At 40.9% G+C, this 24,793-nt stretch overlaps 3 protein-coding genes, 1 long non-coding RNA gene and 20 other non-coding genes across 27 annotated transcripts; 21 read left to right on the top strand and 3 right to left on the bottom strand.

Annotated features, from left to right (window-relative positions):
- Positions 1-235: 235 nt before the first annotated feature.
- Positions 236-5,141, bottom strand: ecm1b (extracellular matrix protein 1b). The gene is made up of 11 exons (XM_085919351.1): positions 4,884-5,141; positions 4,020-4,076; positions 3,614-3,682; positions 3,388-3,429; positions 3,287-3,319; positions 2,921-3,195; positions 1,759-1,964; positions 1,323-1,587; positions 1,063-1,256; positions 910-997; positions 236-816 (listed from the first exon to the last, which is right to left on the bottom strand). Exons 1-11 carry the CDS (start codon positions 4,954-4,956, stop codon positions 637-639), a joined length of 1,482 nt encoding a protein of 493 aa, XP_085775477.1. The 5' UTR covers positions 4,957-5,141; the 3' UTR covers positions 236-636.
- Positions 4,794-24,149, top strand: LOC147051864 (uncharacterized). Of its 2 annotated transcripts, none has more exons than XR_015066999.1 (3): positions 4,794-5,275; positions 17,144-17,234; positions 23,530-24,149. It is a non-coding gene; the product is annotated as an uncharacterized LOC147051864 (long non-coding RNA). The 2 variants fall into 2 exon arrangements; XR_015066998.1 differs by having other exon boundaries at positions 4,794-5,069.
- On the bottom strand, positions 6,544-21,605 carry rorc (RAR-related orphan receptor C). Of its 3 annotated transcripts, none has more exons than XM_085919349.1 (13): positions 21,290-21,605; positions 21,118-21,196; positions 19,371-19,397; positions 14,441-14,526; positions 14,116-14,257; positions 13,221-13,589; positions 13,050-13,151; positions 12,850-12,971; positions 9,021-9,153; positions 8,841-8,948; positions 8,660-8,770; positions 8,016-8,125; positions 6,544-7,938 (listed from the first exon to the last, which is right to left on the bottom strand). In XM_085919349.1, the coding sequence occupies exons 2-13, from the start codon at positions 21,167-21,169 to the stop codon at positions 7,768-7,770; spliced, it is 1,533 nt and encodes a 510-aa protein (XP_085775475.1). In that variant the 5' UTR covers positions 21,170-21,196; positions 21,290-21,605; the 3' UTR covers positions 6,544-7,767. The 3 variants fall into 3 exon arrangements, with proteins under 3 accessions (XP_085775475.1, XP_085775473.1, XP_085775474.1); XM_085919347.1 differs by having other exon boundaries at positions 19,371-20,744; XM_085919348.1 differs by lacking the exons at positions 21,118-21,196; positions 21,290-21,605 and having other exon boundaries at positions 19,371-20,945.
- trnaf-gaa (transfer RNA phenylalanine (anticodon GAA)) lies at positions 9,388-9,460 on the top strand. Its single transcript has one exon. It is a non-coding gene; the product is annotated as a tRNA-Phe (tRNA).
- trnaf-gaa (transfer RNA phenylalanine (anticodon GAA)) lies at positions 9,555-9,627 on the top strand. The gene has a single exon. It is a non-coding gene; the product is annotated as a tRNA-Phe (tRNA).
- trnaf-gaa (transfer RNA phenylalanine (anticodon GAA)) lies at positions 9,722-9,794 on the top strand. The gene has a single exon. It is a non-coding gene; the product is annotated as a tRNA-Phe (tRNA).
- Positions 9,888-9,960, top strand: trnaf-gaa (transfer RNA phenylalanine (anticodon GAA)). Its single transcript has one exon. It is a non-coding gene; the product is annotated as a tRNA-Phe (tRNA).
- trnaf-gaa (transfer RNA phenylalanine (anticodon GAA)) lies at positions 10,055-10,127 on the top strand. The gene has a single exon. It is a non-coding gene; the product is annotated as a tRNA-Phe (tRNA).
- trnaf-gaa (transfer RNA phenylalanine (anticodon GAA)) lies at positions 10,222-10,294 on the top strand. The gene has a single exon. It is a non-coding gene; the product is annotated as a tRNA-Phe (tRNA).
- Positions 10,389-10,461, top strand: trnaf-gaa (transfer RNA phenylalanine (anticodon GAA)). Its single transcript has one exon. It is a non-coding gene; the product is annotated as a tRNA-Phe (tRNA).
- trnaf-gaa (transfer RNA phenylalanine (anticodon GAA)) lies at positions 10,556-10,628 on the top strand. The gene has a single exon. It is a non-coding gene; the product is annotated as a tRNA-Phe (tRNA).
- Positions 10,723-10,795, top strand: trnaf-gaa (transfer RNA phenylalanine (anticodon GAA)). The gene has a single exon. It is a non-coding gene; the product is annotated as a tRNA-Phe (tRNA).
- On the top strand, positions 10,887-10,959 carry trnaf-gaa (transfer RNA phenylalanine (anticodon GAA)). The gene has a single exon. It is a non-coding gene; the product is annotated as a tRNA-Phe (tRNA).
- On the top strand, positions 11,051-11,123 carry trnaf-gaa (transfer RNA phenylalanine (anticodon GAA)). The gene has a single exon. It is a non-coding gene; the product is annotated as a tRNA-Phe (tRNA).
- trnaf-gaa (transfer RNA phenylalanine (anticodon GAA)) lies at positions 11,218-11,290 on the top strand. The gene has a single exon. It is a non-coding gene; the product is annotated as a tRNA-Phe (tRNA).
- On the top strand, positions 11,385-11,457 carry trnaf-gaa (transfer RNA phenylalanine (anticodon GAA)). Its single transcript has one exon. It is a non-coding gene; the product is annotated as a tRNA-Phe (tRNA).
- On the top strand, positions 11,552-11,624 carry trnaf-gaa (transfer RNA phenylalanine (anticodon GAA)). The gene has a single exon. It is a non-coding gene; the product is annotated as a tRNA-Phe (tRNA).
- Positions 11,716-11,788, top strand: trnaf-gaa (transfer RNA phenylalanine (anticodon GAA)). The gene has a single exon. It is a non-coding gene; the product is annotated as a tRNA-Phe (tRNA).
- Positions 11,880-11,952, top strand: trnaf-gaa (transfer RNA phenylalanine (anticodon GAA)). The gene has a single exon. It is a non-coding gene; the product is annotated as a tRNA-Phe (tRNA).
- trnaf-gaa (transfer RNA phenylalanine (anticodon GAA)) lies at positions 12,047-12,119 on the top strand. The gene has a single exon. It is a non-coding gene; the product is annotated as a tRNA-Phe (tRNA).
- trnaf-gaa (transfer RNA phenylalanine (anticodon GAA)) lies at positions 12,214-12,286 on the top strand. Its single transcript has one exon. It is a non-coding gene; the product is annotated as a tRNA-Phe (tRNA).
- trnaf-gaa (transfer RNA phenylalanine (anticodon GAA)) lies at positions 12,381-12,453 on the top strand. Its single transcript has one exon. It is a non-coding gene; the product is annotated as a tRNA-Phe (tRNA).
- Positions 19,753-19,834, top strand: trnas-uga (transfer RNA serine (anticodon UGA)). The gene has a single exon. It is a non-coding gene; the product is annotated as a tRNA-Ser (tRNA).
- them4 (thioesterase superfamily member 4) lies at positions 21,754-24,764 on the bottom strand. Its single transcript, XM_085919355.1, has 6 exons — positions 24,241-24,764; positions 23,806-23,995; positions 23,557-23,719; positions 23,149-23,259; positions 22,934-23,058; positions 21,754-22,854 (listed from the first exon to the last, which is right to left on the bottom strand). Exons 1-6 carry the CDS (start codon positions 24,391-24,393, stop codon positions 22,811-22,813), a joined length of 786 nt encoding a protein of 261 aa, XP_085775481.1. The 5' UTR covers positions 24,394-24,764; the 3' UTR covers positions 21,754-22,810.
- Between the last annotated feature and the right edge of the window lie 29 nt (positions 24,765-24,793).

Consider the following 24,793-nt stretch of genomic DNA (forward strand, 5'->3'; position numbering starts at 1 on the left):
GAAGTGGAAGTGCTTAGAATATTTGCTCGCGCGTCTGCCTGCCTCATAAAGGCGAAATCATTTATATCAATATTTATAATGCAAATGATTTAATCTTGAAGAAGCCTTTTTAAATTATTTTGACCAATTTAATGTTTTAATTAGTACACATGCTGTTTGTTGAAATGAGCAACAAGAGATCAAATTCTACTGGTTAACTGTGATGAAAGAAACAGATTCAATGCATGACGCAAAATAAAATTACAAAAAAATACATTTTATTAGAACTGCTTTGGATGTAGGCATGACAAGAAACACACCCGAATAAAAGAAAATCAGTCTTGCGGGTTTAAAAGAAACAACAAAATACATATTAATCCCAAAATATACGTATAGAGCAGCCTTTAAAAATAGTGGTACACACACAGACAACAATCTGATTCATAAAGTAAGCATTAAACAATTTAAAAAATCGTTTTTTTAGCAAGGCACTCAGGAGAAAGATATTTCTCACAACCTTTAGATACAAAGCTACAAAAAATACTGGCAGTAGATGGGGCACAAATTTGGTCCACGTGTTTAAAAGTGGCATTTGTGCAAGACGAGTACTTTTGTTCAGTGAGTTGCTGCAACCACATCATTCGTTAGGGTAGATTTTTAAAGGGGGCATATTTTCTTCTTTTTCTGGTTGGAGACCTTGGTTGCCTTGGTGATGGCATCCATGACAAAGTTACTGACGCACTTCGGCTGTTCCTGTGTAGCCATGCGGCAACAGCGGCGAGCGACAGGCGGGGATGTGTTCCTTGCCGTACACAAACCGACCGATGTTTCCTCAATCTTGATTGTATACAGAAAAAAAACATTGCCGTTTTTAAAAATGTCTCCAAATTCATGAATAAGACATTTAAATTGTTTCATGGGACAACTCACCTTTTGGATAAAGCAAGCGGTGTGGTCTTCTGGTGACTGAGCACAGCATTCGTTCAGAATTTTCATGGCATGAAAGTCATTGGGCAACCTGAAAGATAGTCAAAACCCCAATTCACAAACTAGTTTGGTGCTCACATGTAGAGATGAACTTACACTTTCTTGATGATCTTTCGGGACTGACAGATTTGAGACGATTCTTCCTGGGACACGGTCTCGTTGTAATACGGGTCAGGAGACACCGAGTGGAAACATTCGAGTCTTTCGTCGATGGTGCCGCCCGAACAACACTCGTAGTCGAAGTTGTCGCCCTTCTTACTGGAGCAAAATCTGCGGAGCGCGTCACTCCACTGAAACACAAGCAGACCGTTAAGTAAATCATTCAAATGAAAATCGACTCAAGTCTGATCCTCGACCTTTTGCTGAGCGCAGGCGAGCACATCCTGGTTCTTCTTGCAGCACTGTTTATATCCCTTCTCCGCACGATTGATGATCTTGGCTTTACGAGACAGCAGCTCGAAGCCGCTGCTCGGAAGGCACTTGAGGCTGTAAAGGGGTCGCTGCTTCTGGTTGCGACACAGCGCTTCCACGTTATCCACGGTGGGTCGACCAGGGGGGAAGTTGATTTCACTTTTCTGGGAACTAGACAGTTCACTGGCCCTCGGTTGACTCACGGCTGTCCTGTCGAGTGTAAGACATACTCAAATATTTACTGGAGTGTCCTGGATATGTTCAATTGAATTTATTTCCTTCACAAGATGAATATATTTTTAGTATGTCTATCTGGGTAGGACATATTGGCATTGACCGCACACGTAGCATCAAATTGACTTTTGTGATCCCGCTCCATACCTGGCACAAGTGTTGCTGTCAAAATTGAAATGGATCGTAGCGGGAAGCGGGTCGACCGGTATAGGCTCGGTCGGCTCGTAGCTCGGATTGGGAGAGTCGTTCTTGAAGCAGTTGAGCCTTTGACGGTCAACCTTTCTGCAGCAGTGATAAAGTCGATCCTTGACCGATGAGTCCTCCTCGCAGAATTTTTCCAGAGACAGCTCCCACTAGGCAGTAGAGGTCGTGTAAAACACAGAATTGAAAATCAGGATGTGCGCATAGCTGAGGTCAGAAGTGAATGAATCCAGCCGTGCATTTTACAACAACAACAAAAAAAACATAATTAAAAGCAGAGGTGAGGGGGAAGATTGTTTGCCTCGCTGGCTGCTTTGCTATGGCGGGCATGTCAAGGCTTGTTTGCTGTGTTTGCGTGGGTGGTAGATAATAGGCTTAGCAACACATAGCATGTCAAATTGAGCAAAAACAAGCGGGTTTCATCAAGTCTACGATGTAAAGTATGCTTCGGATTTTTGGGAGTGTAAAAATATGCCAAAACAAGAGCACAGCAATGTGAAATCCTAACCACCCTAATGAAACCCCGCTAGCATAATGCTAACACATAATAGGGAAGACTACCAATGTTTGAACAAATGTAGCATTGATATGGAATAGTTAGGAAGTATTAACAACTTACATTTGAACAAAAAAAGTGCTGCAACACATGCTGATATTATGACAATACTCACATGTATATATTCTTTATCCTCGGTAAAAAAAAGAGACAGCTTACTTTTGACGGTATACCTCTATGAAATTTGGCACGCTACTTTCTTATTGTATTATAATGTCACCTGGTGGCCAAGGCCTGCAAACATGCCGTCTATTGAATTAATGCAGAAAATGATGCCCCTACCCTTGTGAGAAAAAGCAGTTCAAAAAATGGATAGATGGATGTTTTAATTCTTTGAACTATTTATGTTACATGATGCATGAAATGCAATATTGAAAAGTCCTATTTTTGTGATTAAATAATGGTTAAAAAATATCTGTTGCTGTTTTTGGACGGGGGCTGTAACGGATTTTCATTCATTTAATAGGAAAGATCATTTAAAAATGAATAAAGATCAAGTAAGATTTGATTTGCTGAAGTGAACCCTAAAACAAGTCAGCTGTGAAGTCTCACCGCTTGCGTGGCGCAGCAAAGCGTCCCCTCCGTCCCCCACGTCTGGTTGCCCGCGCAGCACGAGCTAAACCACGACTCGGCATTATTGATCGCAGTCGCCCTCCGCCGCAGCTGTCCAAAACCTGAGCGGGGGAAGTAGGAGTTGGGGTAGCGAGGACGAAGGTCTCCGTTGTGACAGATGGCATGGAGATTGTCGGAGGTGGGTTGCCCGAGTGGGAACTCAACGGGATAATCCAGCGCGGGTATCTCAGAGCGGGATGTGACGCTTGGACGACCTTTGGGAGAAGAAAGAATGATAAGGTTACCTCAAACAGGTTGTGTTGGACCTCATAAGTTAAAACTGTCAAGAAGTAAACAAAGACATACGTCCTCTAGGTGAAAAGGCTGCTGGTCTGGAACCTGCAAAAAGAAAGGCATTAATGAAAAAAATATTATTCAAATATTTAATTCAATATACGATAGCCCACCTCGCCCTCTTGGAGTGTCGGATATTTCTTGCATGGGAAAATCTATAAATGGAAAAACATCATATGTAATAATATAATCAGTAATAAATGCTTGAGGAGGAGATTGTCCATTTTTTATAGATATATATTTTTTTCATATTTCACAAAAACTGCTGCTTCATACTCTTTCAATGGACAGTACATACCGGATCAAAAGACAAATAATGGCAAAAATACAAACAGTTACCTCTTTTATCAACCAAATCTGACATGTCAACTTCTTGTTGCATCACAAACGAATCGGGGGCTTGCATTTCTGGAAGACAAAAGTTTTTATTGTCATCCCATTTGCAATTTCAAAATGGTGCTGTACTACATTGGGATGTCAATTTGACAAGACTTATAAGTCTTTATGAAAGCAGCAGCAGGCTAACAAGAATTCAAATATGCACACATGCTAACCATTTCTCCACCATGTTGCCTGAAAACAAAAATGTGCAGTAAAAGTATCATCATGAACTGTGCCCAAAAACCGCAAAATATTTTTAAGCATAAGTGCCAACTTGTGAAAAGTCCTAAGTGTCCCCATTATTGTCCCTGGAAAATATTTTGCACTCACATGTAAACCACACACACCCACACACACAACTCACCTTGCATAATTGCCCCGATGTCAAAGGTGATCTCGCGCTGCCCCAAGTCACGCTCATCTGGAAAGTCAGAATCACAAAGAGAGAGAGTGAGCAAGAGAACAGAAAGTCAGACGATTATGCAATGGCGATGCTTTGTTTTCTAGTCAAAACACAAGTCGGGGCAGACAGCCAGGAAGTATTTAATTCTTTTACGAAACATTATGTGACATTTCAACATTGTTGAAGGTTTTTTGTTTTTTTTTGAAGAATTTTATCGATGGAATTTCTTGAGGGCTGGGGTCCTTGTGTTATTTTAATATTATTATTATATCTTTTTTTGTGACACAAAGAAACAAGCATTACTTCAAATAGTGAAAATCAAACGTACTGCAATTACAACATACACAAATTGATGGCAGATGCCACAAGATGGTGGCAAAGCGCTTTTTTTTTCTTCGATTAGACAACAATATGGCTAAAGGAAGTTCCTCTCCTCACTTAAACATTGTTCCTTTTGCCCACAGGGTGCCACAAGATGGCCCTAAAGTAATATTTTTATCTGGAGCATGTACGACTTTAGCCTGAGAATAATAATAATAATAATAATAATAATAATAATAATCTAATTAGGCCCAAACTTATTTGCTCCAAATACGTATTGTATCATATAGTATTTTTCTTCAATATTATAAAATATGAATATTCAAGGTAAAATAAATACAATAGAAATAAAATGATAAATAAATGTTTATATTAAAAACTGGTTCGGATACAGAGTAAGTGTCCAATGGCTAATCAAAATGGAGTTTGGTAATCATCCAATAAGAAAACATGACTCAACAATAAGTAACTAACAGACAACACAACAAATTCGCATTCATTTACCATGGTCGGCCGAACTCAGCAGAACCAAGAGAGCCCCAACAGCAGCGTGAAGTACAACCCGAGACGAACCCATGGTCGCCAGTGTTCGTCCTGCCCGAAGTGGAGAAGTCGAGTCAAGCGGGAGCAGCGAGAGCACAAGCCCGCCTGGAAACTCAATTGGCGGGGAGACGCTTGGACTCAGAAACGGTGAGCGATTCCACAGATTTTGCGGTCCCGTTCGTATCTGAGCCTGGTCTGAACCAGATGAGCCGTTTTATGCATGTTTTTTTTTAATTTATTTTGGGGTGGTCGCGAGTTGAGGCGGGGAGAGAAGGAGGAGGACGGTCACGGTGGGAGGGAAGAAGTTTTTCAACATGACTCATCATAAGTGATCAAATCTGACATGGCTGCTGGTATGTAAACCACATTAAGTGTACTAAGTTGTTATCTTTGGGCAACATGCAGGGACATGACTTCTTTCTACGTAATTATTTACTCACAATGACAAACTCTAATCAAGTTGTCACTCACGATTAGTTTTCTATTAATAGGACAGACTATTTTTTTTTTAATGTCTGAAATTTCTCATACGACTACGCAGTTATCATATCACGATAAAGTAGGAAAATTTCGGTTATTTGTTAATAAAATAGAAATTATCCTTGTAATAGCTGTTGATGATAAAAGTTCAAATGATAGAATATAGAGAAATCGGTGTTAATATGATAAAAATGATGAAATATCAGTTTTTTTCTGTCGATATGCACTTGAGCAAGGCACTGCAAAGGACGCATACTATGTAGTATAGTTATCCCTATGTACTTGTTACTTTGTCAAAATTAGTCACAGTTATTATTATCTTTACAAAATATGACTTGATATCTTTGTGAGAGAAATTAGGAAGTTTGAGAAAAAAGTATGACATGTTTAGAGGACATTTGGTGATTCTCTGCTATAACAAAATGTTTAGTTTTTTGGTTTCTCCCATATAAGGAGTACACTTCATTCAAGAACACGTACTTAAACGACATATAAATGTACAGTAAAATTAGAACTGTCTTGTGTAAACTTGTGCTTCATCTTTATGTTTTAAAGATAAACTTGTACCATGTTGAGTCTCTTCCACATAAATGGATGTACACACTCATTTTTTTCTCTGTAAATTACTCATTTTAAAATTCCGTAAAAAATTAATTGGGCCTAAAACTTGTGCAAATATATATTTTTTATAGATTTGTCACATCTTTCATGTTATTGTGCCTCCTTTAATTTTGTAGTAATTGTTTCCTCTCGTTTCAGGAAATAAAAAACAATGAGGATTTAGTGAGGGTACATAAAAAAAAAAAAAAGAGACCTTTAAATTCCTTCTTATCGTGAGCCCAGGGTTACTGTGGCCTCCCGGATTCCACTTGAGGAAATAATAATAATAACCTCCACACGCTCCCTCCCACTCGCCATGTTTTAAAGAAACAAATGGGAGCAGCTCTGAGCAGTGCTCCACTTTGTTGACTGAAACTTAAAAAGTTGCAGACCAATTCACGAACATGTTACTCCCAAAAATGCATACTTGCAAGTAACTAAAACACAAATTTTCCCTAGTCAAGTAATCTGACAATAGTTACACAACTATTTGCTTATTGCAACTAAGTAAATTCCATCACATTGCGATTAAATTGCTCAATATTCAGATTTATTTGCTTTACTCATTAAAACACACATTCTCAACAGCAACATTTCCACAGAACAAGCATGAAAACACAAAAAGCGATAAAGCACATGAAATGATATCTCCCTTCATAGTTGGAGAAAAAGAACACAACATGCCAAAGTGCTAAGCTGTACGAGTTGCCAAAGTAACGGCACAATCATTTGTTTAAAAAAACTGCTTACTGTGGATAAAAAGCAGCTGCGTGATGTGTCAGACTCATCTTAATCATCTCTTAGTGACTCACGGCTTTATTTATTTTTTAACCCACTTTCAATTCGCCAGTCGACCTTTGTTTTGTCTACGTGACAACATTATTGCCAAGCAATATTGTTTAGTTGTCAACAGTTTTTGAATACTTCAAGAGCATCAAATTATCCCTGTATTAACATTTTGAATGTTTTTAATACAAACCTTCCAAACAGAGAAGTGGTTGACACATTTCCTTTTACTTGCAGTGTCAGCATTTTACTCACCATATGTCGAAAGATTTTAACCTCAACATGTGATTCAAATACGGAATTTAATGCTAAAGACAACAAAAACCAAAGCTTTCTTTCACCACAATAAACATTCCGTTTAAGTTTACGTGACATATTTGCTACTTCATAACAGTCTGAGCACCATGTTTGAATATGCCATGTGAATGTGATGAAAGTTGTATATGTTGGATTAGTTAAAATAGTAAAAAAAAAAAAAAAAAGTTTTTCAAAACTCTACTGTGAAGAAAACAAAAAAGTGACTGGATCAAATAATACTGCAAGTCTTCAGAAAAAAACAATATCAAGCAGAAGTTCTGCAATAATTCAAATAGTTTAGATATCAAAATACAGAATTATCTGAGTGATGTGTTCTCCCAAGCTATCTTTTGATTCCATAATATAAAAATAAATTCTGTCGAAAAATATACACCCAGATAAACTTCTGAGATCCAATACATATCAAACATTTTGCATTGAGCAAAATGATAGTCATGCTCAGATTTTATTGACAGTTTTTTTTGATCAGGCATGTTAATTGAAGACTCAAAATTGTTCACAGGCGTGAATGGCTGTTGGTCCATTTGTGTCAACCAATTCAGGTTGTACCCTGAGCCAGATCAATTATTTATTGCATAGTTTTTGATAAGGTATTGGATCTCATTCGATGTGCGTGCATGTGTGCATGTGTGCATGTGTGTGTTTGTGCTTTTGGTTGTCATCAGTGTGTGGCTCCCGGCAGCAGCATCACTTCTGCCTCAGAAGCAAAAAGCTCCTTATAGAGCGGTGGGAAAAGCGAGTGGGCGGTGAGCGGGTAGCGTTGACTGAACCAGCGAAGCTTCTCCGTGTGCAGACTGCACAGTGAACGTAACACGGACATTCTCTGGTACAACTAGGAGTGAGTGGAGGGGAAATCATTAGTAAGGCATTTTTAAATTGATACTTTGCTGTAGGTGTTCTTTGGTGTACCTTGTGCATTAGACTGTCCCGGTTGTCCCTGTGCAGAATTTGTGTGAGACCTAACTCCACATTTTTTTGCACTCGCTGCACCCTGCCTCTGTCTTCCAGACATGGACGATCTGCACAGAAATAATAAGTCATATATCGTTGCAAAACCACGTTAGTGTTACAATGTTACCACATGGGGGCAACCTTGGACCGTGATAATGAAAAGCTCCTCCAGGTTTTGGTAAAATTGCTTTGTGTAATTCTCAATGTTTGTTGTGGTGCACTTGCAAAGGAGAAAATTGCAACTAGAATAATATTGTTAAAGTAATCCCTCTTTGACAGAGTCGATAAAAATGATCAGGAATTTGATTTATAATGAGTTGAATCTCAAAAGCAGGGTTGTTTTTTTTCTGGTTCCTGGTTAAAAGTAATAATTTTCAGTTTATACTGATAAATTATTGTATGGTAATACACAATTAAGAGGCTAATTTGGGAAAAAATCTAACTTAATGTTGAAAGCATCTTTATATAAAATCAGTTCATGTTTTATTTGTTAGTTTACGTATATTTTACTTAATTATATAGTGTCTAGATAAGTTCAGTGCCGATAAAGTGAGATAAAGCGAAGAGATAAAAATCCCCAAAACGTGAGTGAGTGACCCTACCGGCATTGATCAAGACCAAAGCACTGAAGAGCGCCACCTGCTGATCGGTGAGCTTTAAAGCACACACGCTGTGTGCAAAGTCAAACACTGCCGCTATTAAGTCGCCACACGCTGCAACAGAAAAGTGGCAACGTATTATGGAATAGACGAATGTTTTCATGAACGTGTCAAGAGACCTCACCCAAAGACTTGAAGACTTCAGTTCCTGCAAATTTGCCATCAAAGAATACCGTGTTGTTTTCTGTGTTGAAGAAGCGACTCATCCTCACTAGAACAACCTCCATAGAACCTGAGACAAAAGGAAGGCTTGTAGAAGAGTTGTAGTCAGACTTGAAGTTATGCGATGGACCAGTGAACTTACCATTCTTGAGAAGAACGATCTGGTCGTTCTGGCTGAGCAGACGGAATCCCGGGATGTGTTTCGCAAACTCCACCACGTACTGCACTGCATCGGTCAGCCGGATGGCACAGTGCTGCCACATTTCATCCACTGACTGAAGTAAACCAGATTAGTAAATTCCTACTCATTGATTTCAAAGGTTTTTGACCTATACTGAGAAATGTGCCGAAGTATCTCAGTTGGGAGAGCGTTAGACTGAAGATCTAAAGGTCCCTACTTCGATTCCGGTTTTCGGCAACGGGAGGAGTCTTTTGTCCCTTCCCACAAGTTTTTCCGAATGTTTGCGGCTGCCTGATTTTCGACCTGTCTTGGCTCAGTTACCAAATGTGCCGAAATAGCTCAGTTGGGAGAGCGTTAGACTGAAGATCTAAAGGTCCCTGGTTCGATCCCGGGTTTCGGCAACGGGAGGAGTCTTTTGTCCCTTCCCACAAGTTGTTTTTCCGAATGTTTGCGGCTGCCTGATTTTCAACCCGTCTTGGCTCAGCAGCCATATGTGCCGAAATAGCTCAGTTGGGAGAGCGTTAGACTGAAGATCTAAAGGTCCCTGGTTCGATCCCGGGTTTCGGCAACGGGAGGAGTCTTTTGTCCCTTCCCACAAGTTGTTTTTCCGAATGTTTGCGGCTGCCTGATTTTCAACCTGTCTTGGCTCAGTAGCCATATGTGCCGAAATAGCTCAGTTGGGAGAGCGTTAGACTGAAGATCTAAAGGTCCCTGGTTCGATCCCGGGTTTCGGCAACGGGAGGATTCTTTGTCCCTTCCCACAAGTTGTTTTTCGGAATGTTTGCGGCTGCCTGATTTTCAAACTGTCTTGGCTCAGCAGCCGTATGTGCCGAAATAGCTCAGTTGGGGGAGCGTTAGACTGAAGATCTAAAGGTCCCTGGTTCGATCCCGGGTTTCGGCAACGGGAGGAGTCTTTTGTCCCTTCCCACAAGTTTTTTTTCCGAATGTTTGCGGCTGCCTGATTTTCAACCTGTCTTGGCTCAGTAGTCAAATGTGCCGAAATAGCTCAGTTGGGAGAGCGTTAGACTGAAGATCTAAAGGTCCCTGGTTCGATCCCGGGTTTCGGCAATGGGCGGAGTCTTTTGTCCCATCCCACAAGTTGTTTTTCCGAATGTTTGCGGCTGCCTGATTTTCAACCTGTCTTGGCTCAGTAGCCAAATGTGCCGAAATAGCTCAGTTGGGAGAGCGTTAGACTGAAGATCTAAAGGTCCCTGGTTCGATCCCGGGTTTCGGCAACGGGAGGATTCTTTTGTCCCTTCCCACAAGTTCTTTTCCCGAATGTTTGCGGCTGCCTGATTTTCAACTTGTCTTGGCTCAGTAGTCAAATGTGCCGAAATAGCTCAGTTGGGAGAGCGTTAGACTGAAGATCTAAAGGTCCCTGGTTCGATCCCGGGTTTCGGCAGCGGGAGGATTCTTTTGTCCCTTCCCACAAGTTGTTTTTCCGAATGTTTGCGGCTGCCTGATTTTCAACCTGTCTTGGCTCAGTTGCCAAATGTGCCGAAATAGCTCAGTTGGGAGAGCGTTAGACTGAAGATCTAAAGGTCCCTGGTTCGATCCCGGGTTTCGGCAATGGGAGGATTCTATTGTCCCTTCCCACAAGTGGTTTTTCCGAATGTTTGCGGCTGCCTGATTTTCAACCTGTCTTAGCTCAGTTGACAAATGTGCCGAAATAGCTCAGTTGGGAGAGCGTTAGACTGAAGATCTAAAGGTCCCTGGTTCAATCCCGGGTTTCGGCAACGGGAGGATTCTTTTGTCCCTTCCCACAAGTTTTTCCGAATGTTTGCGGCTGCCTGATTTTCAACCTGTCTTGGCTCAATTGCCAAATGTGCCGAAATAGCTCAGTTGGGAGAGCGTTAGACTGAAGATCTAAAGGTCCCTGGTTCGATCCCGGGTTTCGGCAATGGGCGGAGTCTTTTGTCCCTTCCCACAAGTTTTTCCGAATGTTTGCGGCTGCCTGATTTTCAACCTGTCTTGGCTCAGTAGCCAAATGTGCCGAAATAGCTCAGTTGGGAGAGCGTTAGACTGAAGATCTAAAGGTCCCTGGTTCGATCCCGGGTTTCGGCAACGGGAGGATTCTTTTGTCCCTTCCCACAAGTTCTTTTCCCGAATGTTTGCGGCTGCCTGATTTTCAACTTGTCTTGGCTCAGTAGTCAAATGTGCCGAAATAGCTCAGTTGGGAGAGCGTTAGACTGAAGATCTAAAGGTCCCTGGTTCGATCCCGGGTTTCGGCAGCGGGAGGAGTCTTTTGTCCCTTCCCACAAGTTGTTTTTCCGAATGTTTGCGGCTGCCTGATTTTCAACCTGTCTTGGCTCAGTTGCCAAATGTGCCGAAATAGCTCAGTTGGGAGAGCGTTAGACTGAAGATCTAAAGGTCCCTGGTTCGATCCCGGGTTTCGGCAATGGGAGGATTCTATTGTCCCTTCCCACAAGTGGTTTTTCCGAATGTTTGCGGCTGCCTGATTTTCAACCTGTCTTAGCTCAGTTGACAAATGTGCCGAAATAGCTCAGTTGGGAGAGCGTTAGACTGAAGATCTAAAGGTCCCTGGTTCAATCCCGGGTTTCGGCAACGGGAGGATTCTTTTGTCCCTTCCCACAAGTTTTTCCGAATGTTTGCGGCTGCCTGATTTTCAACCTGTCTTGGCTCAATTGCCAAATGTGCCGAAATAGCTCATTTGGGAGAGCGTTAGACTGAAGATCTGAAGGTCCCTGGTTCGATCCCGGGTTTCGGCAACGGGAGGATTCTTTTGTCCCTTCCCACAAGTTTTTCCGAATGTTTGCGGCTGCCTGATTTTCAACCTGTCTTGGCTCAGTTGGCAAATGTGCCGAAATAGCTCAGTTGGGAGAGCGTTAGACTGAAGATCTAAAGGTCCCTGGTTCGATCCCGGGTTTCGGCAACGGGAGGATTCTTTTGTCCCTTCCCACAAGTTGTTTTTCCGAATGTTTGCAGCTGCCTGATTTTCAACCTGTCTTGGCTCAGCAGCCAAATGTGCCGAAATAGCTCAGTTGGGAGAGCGTTAGACTGAAGATCTAAAGGTCCCTGGTTCGATCCCGGGTTTCGGCAACGGGAGGAGTCTTTTGTCCCTTCCCACAAGTTGTTTTTCCGAATGTTTGCGGCTGCCTGATTTTCAACCTGTCTTGGCTCAGTGGCTTAATGTGCCGAAATAGCTCAGTTGGGAGAGCGTTAGACTGAAGATCTAAAGGTCCCTGGTTCGATCCCGGGTTTCGGCAACGGGAGGAGTCTTTTGTCCCTTCCCACAAGTTGTTTTTCCGAATGTTTGCGGCTGCCTGATTTTCAACCTGTCTTGGCTCAGTGGCTTAATGTGCCGAAATAGCTCAGTTGGGAGAGCGTTAGACTGAAGATCTAAAGGTCCCTGGTTCAATCCTGGGTTTCAGCATGAGCTCTTTCTCTAGTCCCCTACCACAGGTGCAGTTTCTATTCTGAATTTAGACATTTGCACCATTCTCAACAATTAACATTTAGTCTTTTTCATTAGCGGAGATTTGCACTTATCTTTTTGGTGGTTTCGAGGAACTGATTCGCCAGTTTATAATGAATAATGTATGGAGACTTGCTTTTTTTTTTTTTTTTTTTAATTTAGGTTAATACGTAGTTGGGCTTTGGTGGTGTTGAGTGTCATTCTAGATTTAAGCACTTGAGAGAGGAAGAAGAGGAGGGCAACATTCTGAAATGCATGTTTTTTGCAGTTTCCTGTTTGGTTGATCAAACAGAACAGTAGCCGTGGCTTTTAGAGTCTTGTTTTCAGAGAGGGTAAGCAGCGAGTGGTAGTTACTTTGCTTTGGTAGGCTTGGATCTCCTCTCTGCTGAACATTTTCCACTTGAGCGCCTGTAGCTCCTCTGCTTGGTACTGACTGGTGTCTTTGTTGGAGCGCACAATTCTGTCGCACAGCTCATCTGGGCAAAGAGAAAAAGCAATCAGAAAGATGATCCCTGACCTGGAGAATATTCCGATGAGTTGTCCTTTTAGTTTACCTATATTACGCAGAGCGTGAGGATAGGGTAAGTGTGGATCCTCTGGTTGATTATAAGAATCCATCGCCATTGGGTCATGTGAGGACGGTCTGGATTCCAATCCTAATGTCGAGATGAAAGAATAGAGAAGATGAAGACATTGGATGTTTCCCAGTTTGCCGAGGTCGTCACCTCTAATAGAAGCGTGTCCATTGTTGTCCTCTCTCACGTGGGCTCTGGACAAGGGCGATACGCCGGAGCTTCTGTAGATCATATCAGACACTTGTGGCTGGTTCGGGGAGTACAGCAAGTAGGGGTGAACATCGGAAGTGAAGAAGAGCAGCTCAGAGTCGCCAGTGTAGGAGCAGGTTGATGTCATGGGTTGAAGGGGCTGTGGGGGGCAATGTTGGCGCTCTTTGGTGTTGTAGGGTAGGCCTGGCTGGGCGTCCATATGGAGCTCCTGCTGCTGCTGCTGCTGCTGTTGTTGCTGCTGTCGGTGTCGCTCCACCTCAGCGATGAGAGAGTCCCGCTGGCGCTTGGACATCCGGCCAAACTTTACAGCTGAAGGGGACCGGGAAATTACACTCTTAAATATTTATCGTGAACTCGTGTTTATCGTAGCAGTAAAAAACCCCGATCCAGAGTGACTAATTTGTTTCAAAAATATAATTTCATTCAAATAAGAGACATGTGCTTCAAACATATATTTGGGACTACTAATTTGAGTTTCCTGTAAAACTGTCCTATGAAATAAAATAGAATTAAACTTGTCAAATAAGGAAAAACCACTAGCCTAAAGCTAACATAAACAAGAAGCGCCATAGATCAGCTTACGAAATTAGCACGGATGTTTTGGTCACTATAAACTGGAACAACTATTACGAGAACTTAATCATGTCGTATCTACTTGGAGGACAGCTCAGTGCTGCCTGGCATGTTGTGGCGATACGTGGTACTGCGGCAAAGGAGTGCAACTCTAAAGATGGACATTCTTGAAACTTTATGATATAGCGGGACTTCAAAAAGAGTCACTGTAAATTCAAAGGAAGCGCACAGTCGTGTTTGCGAGTGTGTTTGAGCACCTCACCATCTTTACTCATCCCCTGGGCCAAACACTTCTGCAAACGGCAGTGCTGACAACGATTACGGCTGGAGCGGTCGATGATACAGTTACTCTGCCTGGAACAGGAGTAGGACACTGTCGGCAGCTGGCTACGCCGGAAAAATCCCTGAAGCATGAAGAGGGAGACGGGTTCGCATTGTGACCTCAAATATGGATTGTAATCTGTGTGCTGCTATTTAGAAAAAGGTTCCTGTCTGACTACAGTGCATTCAGAGTATTTATAATATTTGACATTTTTTTCATTTTAAGATCAAGTGAATTGGAAAAAATAACAACTCTACTATCTCACCTTGCAGCCTTCACATGTAATGACTCCATAATGTACTCCAGAGGATTTATCACCGCAGATCTTGCAAGGGATAACTTCAATCTGAGCTGAAAAGACACAAAATGATTTTTTTTTTTTTTTTAAAACAAACTTCAATAGAGCAGCAACAGGACATAGAATTTGACAGGAACACGTGACAAATTTAATTTAAAAAAAAAAACGCTGATATTGGGCATTTGATTGAATAAATTCAGTTTATATAAAGATGCTAATTAAATTGAAATGCTGAATCAAATTTTCAGAAGCCAACAAGCACATTATGCATAAAAAGAAGATAAATCTAGTTGTAACTAAAGACAAGTAGTAATTGAAGTGCATTTTAATTTAATCTTTTGATTCTGTTTGAAAAAAAAAATCATAATAATTTGAAGTTCCAGCAGAAAATATATCAACTTAACACACACACACAATCCAAACTTTTTTTTCAGTAAACCACCTAAATCAGTTACATAAAATGTCAAACTACTAACCCGCTAATATGTTTTGGCATCATTATGACATTCTGAGTAGATTTCTTTTTTTTTTATTCCAAAGTTCAAAGTTCGATTCCCACACTAAAAAGAGATAATGTACTTTCCCCCTGAACGTCAACATATATGAAAGGACAAGCGAGTTTCCATCATTCAAACACTAATAATGACAGAAATGATGAAAATGCTATCAAATACATTTTGTGAGGAGGTGGAATATGCACAAATGGAGCGAGACGACAAGTGTGGAGGTGTGAAACCTCAAAGTCCTTTTCAAGTGGTTGACTGGATTTTCAAGTTGCGTCTTTCTTTCTCACTCGCATCCTTCTCTGTCTCGCTCATAAAGGACATGATTGCCAGTAATGCGCTTTCGCTCCATCATTGCCAGTAATGGCCCCCCCCAAAAAAAAAAAAAAAAATCTAAACGCTAGCATTTTTATATCTGGCTCATTTAACATCTTAACTCCTCCGGCGAATACAAAAGAAGACGAGTGTCTGTGTTGATTTGTCGTCTTGTTTTGTCGAACTGTGTCAGGTTGTCCTCGTGTTAGTGTGTCAGTGTGTGCCCTTCTTTCCTAGTGCCATATTTACACACACCCAGGGACACCCCAACAAGAAGCTTTTACACTAGTTGAGGCCATTTCAATATTATTCCGAGTGCTAGACGACATTGATGAAACTAGTTGATTTGACATTCAACTAAATGTTAATTATCTACGATGCGTTGAATTTCTTTTTGAAAATTCACAATTTCTCTGGATTCACTGTATTTTTTTTCGATAAACATAGATATTTTTTATATAGTTTGGCTTGTACTGTGACTTTTACTTCGTAATATAATATAATATAATATAATATAATATAATATAATATAACAGCTGATTTCTCAAATCCTCATTGTCAGTGACCAATATATATAATTATAATTATATTATATAATTATATATTATATTATAAAATTCAAAATAATTTGGTATTTTTTTTGTCCGTCATCGGGTAGGGGTCAAAATTCTCAGAAATCCAATAACACTTGAGGTAAGAAATGTAAACAGCTTCTCCTCCAGGTAGAATGAATACGAAGTAATCGTGCTTTTGTTTATTTGATTTGATTTTATAGCCCAAGAGAAGAGAATTGGCGTCTCCATCAGTGGCCTCTGCTTTATTTTGTGCAATTTCAGTTATGATTGTCAACCTCAAAAACAACAGGAAATCCACCGTGACCCGCAAACCTTTCACTGTTCACGCCTTTGCGATCGCGCACCGAACAAATAGCGACTTCCAACCATTTTCCAAAAACCTGGGGATCGGATTTTTCGTAGTTTATTCAAAGCAACACTTCAATTGAAATGACAAAATCACATTTGTGTATTTGTGTATATTTTTCTGAATATTTCCTTTGAGAAGAGATTTTTTTTCTCACTTTCTTACCTCCATTGTTTGTTTCTACCTGAAGAAAAAGAGCTTCTGAATAGAAAATGAACAGAAGGAAGGAACTGAAATCTAGATTTTATCACACTTACAATTTTTGCACAACTCTGGGGTTTGTGTGTGTGTGTGTGTGTGTGTGTGTGTGTGTGTGTGTGTGTGTGTGTGTGTGTGTGTGTGTGTGTGTGTGTTCGTGCATGCAGGGGGGGGGGGCATTATGTTGGGTGGGCGAAACTGCTTCAGACAAAAATCACCTGTCAGCAGTCTGTGCTACACACTGTAAATGGACAAAAAAACAAAACCTCAACTTTCCTGTGACGGAAGTTTGTCTTCGGTGAGAGTATTGAAAAAAAAAAAAAAAGAAATACACCTACACATAATCATGTACAATATATGTATGTACATAATTCATACGCACACATAAACGAGGCTAAATGGTTTTTTTTTTCCTTTTTTTGCGGACCAGTTTTGCCCGTCATTGACTTCTTTTGAGGAATAAAATTTCTAAGATTGGGGAGCAATTTTTTAATCGTTTTATGAATTAATGAAACTCATTATTTGATCAAACAATAAAAATAGGACAATATAAAGAAAGAATTCTTTTTCCAATAATCAACTATTTTTATTTCTTAAATGCACACTGTGTATTGCAGCAAACTGTTATTGTCTGGAGGTTTTTTTTTTTCAGTTGATTATAAAAATTAGTTGTTATTTCAGTGTTGTAATTAAGTGTTGACGTTTTTTTCCCCTCTTTTCTTTTCATTGTCAGAAACCTCTCCGACATCACCTTTGCTGATCGATATGATCACATCAGATATGACGTCCGAGACTCTGCTTTGAAGCGGCGGATGACTTGAACGGTAATATTTAGACATTCCCAAGTCTGACTTTGACTCTTGTTGATAATTTTACCATATTTTGGAATAAATGTGTCACTTGTCACACTGTGCGCTTTGATGTGAACACTTTGAAAAGCACAACAAAGGAAACCCTTTCAAAAAACATACGATAACAATCCGACGCAGGAATCCCCCAAATGCCCCGCTTTTTGATTTCATCACTCTTTATCAAATATTGTATACACTGCAGTGATGCAACATCATACTGAGAGATGTTTTGAATATTCGAATTAACTCGTTTAGCCACACAAGCGTGGGCGTACCTAATTTGTTATCTACCAATATATGTGAAAGGCCATTTAGCATTTGCAATAATAATAATAGTGCATTAATTAGAAATTATTGTATTTTAGACCCTAATTAGGACAAATGGTAAATGGACTGCACTGCAAGGTGTCCACATGTCCAAAATTATTAAACCAAATTAAAAAAAATAGATAAAAAAACTGTGGCTGAGAGTAATATAGAAATAAACCTCAAAGAAACCTAATAAATACATTTGACCTAAAAATGATCATAATCAATAAACAATAACGTAATGATGAAGACAACGAAAATTGTTGAAGACAAAACACCATAGCTCTTATGTCATCCAATATAGATATCAAAAGCGGAATTAAGAGTAGATTACAACATACAGTCGGTGCGGTTTGATTTGCCAGGATAAAGAAAGGCCTTTGAAAAGATCCTAAATGAACTCGTCGATCCAATCAGCAAGCGAGCTCACCCTTTTGTATGGAACGATTAATCGACTCTTACATTTCACGCCCGCCTTGCCCACGCGGCCGCCAACGACAACTGGATGCCTACCTCGCATCATCTTCGTTCCTGCACTTGTCGCCGACGTTTGTCCCACTTTCACTAAGTTACTTTTCCTCTTCAGACGTGCACCACCTTAGTGAGTGTGACAGCTTGTGTACACGTTGCGGCCTCAGCGCATCGTTTACGAAAGGGTGGGGGGAGGGGGGGGGGGGGTTACCTTCCCTGTCCGTGTGAGGGAGCAAAGCAATGGGACTGTCCCACAACTCGTTTCAAAAAGGGACTTTTTTTTTTTTCTTAAACCTTTGTTGTTACCGATCTCCATCCTACTCACATTTTGCAAATGCTGATTTTTTTTTCATTGCGGTTTCACTCAGACTGGAAGAAAAAGTGATACGTTCTTAAAATAGTCTGTTGGCAGACGTGTTAGAGGAGGAACTCTTAGAAGTCCTACTCAAATACATAAATTCTTCAACGTTACTCATAATATTGGACTAAAATGTCACTGTTTGCCACTTTATGGCGTGACAAACGTTAGCGGTAAGCTAGCAGACAAAAAAAAAACAACGATGGTTTGGTTGAACGTTTTGACATTTCAAGTTACAATGTTTATTTTTAACTTCTACTTGAAGTGGCAATTTTGCAGTATACAGGACTTGCAGCAAGCACGCTGTGCTTCTTATTTGGGAAAAAAACGAGACTGCAAACATGTTTTAGTTGTGTTTGAAGTGTGTGGTTTTGGAAAGTGGCCCTCGTGTTGGCAGTATTAGGAAGGAAGCGTAACAAGCACCTGGATAATAAGCACGATGACACCCCCGGCTCAATCCTGCGCAAATTTTTCAAAAAAATCATTCATTTTGCAGCTGCACAGAAGTCGCGTAATATAAATATAGATATTTTTTTCCAACTATCGGCCCCACCTGACACAGTCGATGTGGCGAAGGATACTCGTGTGCCTGTCACGTCTTGTAACATCCAGGTGTGTTGTGGCAGACTACGTTCAATTAAAAAAATACTGGAGATGCTATCTCGGTGGCTGCTTGCTGATGTGTGTATGTTTGGGGGGGGGGGGGGTCTCGCGTCACAGGTGCAGCACACGCCACGACGCTAATGGCTCAACTCCAACGACACCACAGTGTCGTTATTTTCAGTGAATTTTAAAGCAGGTGCAATCGATACCTTCACTACCTAAGACGTTAACCGCATTGCATGCAAAAATATCTAGCACAAGCACCAACAATGTCTTTACCACACACGCACACGCACACACACACACACACACACACACACACACACACACACACACACACACACACACACACACAGTGTTGCACTTACTCAAATGAGTCTTCTTGGACACAGCTCCTAAGAAAGACAAACACAAAGTTAGTTTACTAAACATATTCTCCATGTTGTTTTCATGGTGAACTTCAACATGAACACATACACACAACATGCATATTATGTAAGTGTGTTTATGTGCAAGTCCCATTTGAGGCTTGATTCAACCTACTGGAGATTCGGAACCCGTGAAGCATTATCCCAAAATCGACATTGCATAAAGATTACCAACGTCAAACCCAGAAAACTGGTCAGCCGTGACATTCGCAATGCGAGCCCGAGGGCACTTTAATGTATTTCAATCGACAGTAGATGGCGGTATGGGATTTCGGCACGACTAGGTCCATATATCAAAGGTTAAATTTAAACTTTGTTGTCAGCTGCGATGGCCGAGTGGTTAAGGCGTTGTACTTGAAATCCAATGGGATCTTCCCGCGCAGGTTCGAACCCTGCTCGCAGCGTCTGGTGTTTCTTGAACAAATGGGATCCTCCCTCAAATTGTAATCTTTTTCTCTTTTTTTTAACGTTTTTTTTCAAACCTCGAGGAGGGAATACATTGTTTCCATCTTTCACGCTTACTCGACACGTGGCCATACCACAAAAAAGTTCTGAACTCGGCCTAAATACAAACCACAAAATCTCCTCAGAATTAACCCAAAAATAACCCATATGCCTTCGAACGGAAAACATTTTTTACAACACGGTACGTTCGACCAACATTACAAATGACAAAGCTGTACGTCTTTTTTTCCACAATACAGTGGAAATTAGTAATTTCGCTCAAACTAAATTGCACGGATGGAAAAATGTATGCAAGATTTTTTTGGGTTTAATTAGAACCACCCAAACCATCAGTGGTCACCCAAATAGAGCATTTTTAGTTTTATTAAATAATGAACAACCACACTCAAAGTCTGCGCTCAGTCATTTGCATTTTTGTTTTTTTGTATTTTTTAGGTACAAGAGTAATCACAAGGCTTCCCCACGTCTCATTTCATCACATTTAATTCATTGCACTTTTTACATAGGTGTCAAAGAACCACATTCGCCACAAACAAAATTGAGAAAACTTCATTATATTTTTAATCGAGTTTACTAAACGGGCCAATTTTGCACACCAACGAGGCAAAATTGGGTTCCATGGCGGAAAAACAAGTTGTCTCTCATCGAGGGAATGCAGATGAGATTTATTTTAGCAGGGCTTGGAATAGGAAGCCATTGAGCAAAAAACAGAAGCAAAATGAGGGCTAATCCCCACGGATTACTCCAGATTACTGCCATTTTTAACCCACTCACACAAAAGCGAGTAGGACGAAGTGTACTAGTGGGATGAAGTGCGCTCCAAGTGGATGGGAACCAAGATGAGATCACCTGTGGTGGTATAATATTCTTAATGAGTGTTTCAATACACAAAAACATTGATTATGAACATTTACGGCGATCATGGTGGACAAATTCCACTTTAGATTCTACATAAAATGGTTTTTGATAGACTATTCCACTATTTTGTTTTAGACTTGCTGGTTTCTATCATCGTGACGTGCTAGTGGTAGAAGAAAGACAGATTAATCAGAGTTAATTAATTTGGGTGAAACCTTATCGGAGGCCGTTGAATTAAATGCACGACCTGTCACGGCAAATACAGTGCTAAAAAAAAATAGGGGAATATTTAATACTGTGTGTAGAGTAAATACAGCAAGGAAAAAATGATCTCAAATTTATGTAACTATAAAAATAAATGTACCTCTTTTGATGGAGTTGTCAGTAGGGGGCGCGTCACATTGTTCATAATCCATCACTTTCTCTCCGAACACCTGTCAAACCTGCGCATGCGCACATACAAACAGTCGAGTTGGACCTCCATTTGTTAAATAAACATGTCAAAGTTGGCCCAAGTCGTAGAGGACCAGTGGTACCTGCATTTCTAGCGCCCAGGCCGACGCAGATGTTTCAAAACACGCGCTGCCATTTGCAGACCACTTCCTGTCGTCACGGTAAATTCCGAAGCGTGACGGCCATAGTCTGGTCCGGCCCCGCACTTGCCCCGGACTTCTTAAGTGTTGGAAACAATCGTGCAATTCCACCCGAGGCGGCAAGATCGAGGCCGTGGAGTGCGGTGGCGGTGCTGCTGGTCGGACCGGCGGCCCGTGGACAAGTCCTTCTCCTCCCTCGGGTGCTTCCAAGTGCGCCCTCGCAGTCCCGAGTCGGCATGACTCGAGTTACGTCACCGTCTGTTACGTAATAGCGGCGGGTCAGGTTCTGTTTGGGAATGGGTTGGTTAGGAAATATAATCCCATGTGGGTTGACTCACTAAATAATCCAATGTGGATGTTAGATATGACATTTTGCTATAAGATTGAATGCAGACACAATTATATCATTGAGAAAGATGTTTATTACCTTGGTTTGCAGTGGTGTAAAATTACATTGCATCATACTGGGAGTTATTGGAGCTACTCCAAATTTGTGATCCCTTCAACTACACACCATTAAAAACAACAACCACAATAATACTTTGTGATTGCTATTGTGGCAATAAAAAAAAAACGGAGCTTTATTATTACTCGAATTAACGGAATTGAATGCGGCACATCCTGACAGAAAACTTCAAAACCACTCAGTTGAACCAAAACAGGTAACCAAAAATATGAGTTTCTGCTCTGTGAGACTGTGATAAAGAGGTTTCAACCGAAAAAACCTCCACAAACTTGACCACATGAGTTTTGACACGCACGTAGGCAAAAAACACAAGTAACCACTAATAGATAGCAAGGCTGCTTTTCTAACTGAGGTTTAAGGAGTGAGGGGCCCTTAAAGACACAAACCACATGACGGCGTGAAGCTGACATGAGCAAACGCGTGTGGATGTCATGTCAGCATTGTAACTGATAAATATTTCAAAGTCAACTCGGCAATAACAACTGGCGTCTGAAAAAAAACACATGATGGAAACCCCTGAACACAGAATTCACAAATTGGCACAAAAGAAAATTTCGTTTTCCATAAAATACCTGAAAGCAAGGCTTAGTGTAGTTTTAGGTATTCACTGAAGGGAGTAGCTGCAAAGTTAGTAAAAAAAAAAAGTTCTATAAATAATGCTTCGATATGTATTGGTGTTAGTAAAACATGAGGTAGTCAAATGATAACCTACTTTACAGTACTGCCGAAATACGTTATACGGATATTGACTCATTTTTTCCTCCATTCATTTTCTAAGTGTGTTGTAGATGTAACATAGACACATTTAGGCCCAGATTTGACCATCCAACAGATTCGGAACTGTGTGGCAGAAGTGCAAACCACTCATTGACCGTGTTGCCATATTGAGAAGTTACTAAAATAATTTGGTAAATAATAAATATTTTAAATAAACTTTAAGAATATAACTCTGGACTCCAAGGCACACCATTAAGGCTTCTAACGTGGTTGGTTGTGAGTCACATTCCCAATAAATGGCCGACTTTGATAGACAGGAAGAGTGCTAAAAAAAGACAAAAAAAAACACAATAACAGTAAGAAAAATAGAATAACATAATGTAACATGCGGTACATGATGTTACCTGTTGCCTCAGTGTGCAGCTTGGAGCCATCGGTGCTGGTGACCTTACACGAAATGAACGTTTTTCTTCCTTCCATGTTGTCAACGGAGGATTCGAGCAACACTGTACTTCCCAACGGGATGGGGCTTTGAACAAACGACATTAATCATCAGTTTAATGACAAAACTGTTCCGATTGATGACATAACAGAAATAAATACCGCATGTTATTGATACCTGCGGTAATTGATGGTGAGATTGGCAGTCATGACTGCTCCAGACATGAAAGCTGCAAGAGCCCCGGTGACAGAGTCAATCATAGTGGCGATCGCCCCCCCGTGGACATGCCTGGGAAATACATGCAACATTTTGTCAATACAGTACACACAAGTTTCCCTTCAAACAAAATGTATTAGGACAAATATTGCCAAATAATTTATAAGTCCTGCAAAAAATTGTGTTTGGAAATATGACTTCACAACTGGACTTTAGTCTGTCAGTGGTGGCGTCTTTCCTCAGAGTTGAAGCGCCCATGTGTTTGGCCACAGGGAACAATGGTGTCTAATACAAGTTGTTTTTCCCTCTGATCCCGGTGCAAACACCTTAACTTGTTTACAGGTAGTGTTAAATGGATTGATGACTCACCCGGGCGGGCCCTCCAGAAGGTGTCCAGCTTGGAAAATGCAGACACACCTCTGCTCTTCTTTGTTAATAAACATTACATACTCAAATGCGGCTCCTGCGGTTTTGATGCTGCGAGTAAAAAGTCGATTTTTGGACTGGATGACCTTGCTGAGATAGGCTCCTCCTTGAGACGAAGAAGATGTGAGATGTGATGTACAACTTTTTGAGAATGAATACATGTGTGGAAATAGTTCCCATGCTTTCTTTCACCTGTGGCATACTTGAGGGTACGATTGTAGCTGGGCAATCTCCTCCAGGGTCCCTTCTGTTTCTCTCCAGATTCATTTTCCACTTCACACTGGCTGTCGTAGAAGTCATACAAACGAGTCATTTCCGCACTCCACGCCGAGTTGGGCAGGCTGAAGTCTCGAGGCTTCGGGGGAAAAGAAAATGGCAGTGCCTGGAGAGGGAGAACATACAAAATTAATATGCAATCTTGTCATACATGGTGCAAATAAATAGGATACAAATTCATCACATTTGCCTTTATTTTGGTATGAGCCTAACCAAGACATTTATATATAACAAATATAACATTGTTTATTAAAATACAGATGGATTGATGAGTCGTTCATGACTATCTATTCTAATGTTGCAGGTCAAACAGAGAAGACCCCACGTCTGTTCTAAAACAGTTGTACATACCACCATGGTCCGCACAAAGCTGCTTCTGAATGGCAAGCAGGTAGATGAATGGCAGAGGTGAGCATTCACCGATGGAGGTGAAGCAAAGCGCTGGCAGCCCTTCAGTAGTCGTGAGAGACTCTTCGCCATCTTCGACATGACGAGAGGTTGCATCAAGTTGGGTAACAGTGTTGATTCGAAAGGAACTCCGGCGTTAAAACGTAGCTTGCTAAAAGCGTCACAATGAGCTGACGGCCGCTAAGTTTATCGTTACCATTTTTTGACACGTTTTTGTCCTGCGATGATAAACCATCGTAATAGTTTGATGGAACATTGACATTCAATGAAACTCAACCTTGTCAACTTCCGCCATGAGGTAACGCGATTCTTGACGTCATCAACACGTGATTTATCCCTGCACTGTAATTGGGCGAACTAGTTCCGGTAATCTTCACCCGTACGCAGGGTAACCAAAATAAACATTCAACGAGACCACTTTTATCTTGGCTATTTTGTTACGTCAGTATTGTCATTTAACCATAAACGTCTCGTATTTCATAAATAATATTAATGT

The sequence above is a fragment of the Syngnathus leptorhynchus genome, chromosome 8, assembly GCF_054491065.1.
Source record: "Syngnathus leptorhynchus isolate UIUO chromosome 8, UIUO_Slep, whole genome shotgun sequence".
NCBI classification, from domain to species: Eukaryota; Metazoa; Chordata; class Actinopteri; order Syngnathiformes; family Syngnathidae; genus Syngnathus; species Syngnathus leptorhynchus.

Bases quoted from the DNA above. Each gene is read 5' to 3' on its own strand.
- rorc (XM_085919347.1), bottom strand. From the start codon at position 19,524: ATGGGACTTGCACATAAACACACTTACATAATATGCATGTTGTGTGTA. The intron at 12,972-13,049 runs GTAAACTAAAAG...CTCTTTGCCCAG, and splicing joins TCACGCTCTGCGTAATATAG to ATGAGCTGTGCGACAGAATT. The intron at 8,771-8,840 runs GTGAGGTCTCTT...TTTCTGTTGCAG, and splicing joins TGAAGTCTTCAAGTCTTTGG to CGTGTGGCGACTTAATAGCG.
- ecm1b (XM_085919351.1), bottom strand. From the start codon at position 4,956: ATGGGTTCGTCTCGGGTTGTACTTCACGCTGCTGTTGGGGCTCTCTTG. The intron at 1,965-2,920 runs GTGAGACTTCAC...TCTACTGCCTAG, and splicing joins TTTGCTGCGCCACGCAAGCG to TGGGAGCTGTCTCTGGAAAA. The intron at 1,257-1,322 runs GTCGAGGATCAG...CTTGTGTTTCAG, and splicing joins TCGCCTGCGCTCAGCAAAAG to TGGAGTGACGCGCTCCGCAG.
- them4 (XM_085919355.1), bottom strand. From the start codon at position 24,393: ATGCAACCTCTCGTCATGTCGAAGATGGCGAAGAGTCTCTCACGACTA. The intron at 23,996-24,240 runs GTATGTACAACT...CTCCCTCTCCAG, and splicing joins GCTTTGTGCGGACCATGGTG to GCACTGCCATTTTCTTTTCC. The intron at 23,260-23,556 runs GTGAGTCATCAA...TGTATTTCCCAG, and splicing joins CTTCTGGAGGGCCCGCCCGG to GCATGTCCACGGGGGGGCGA.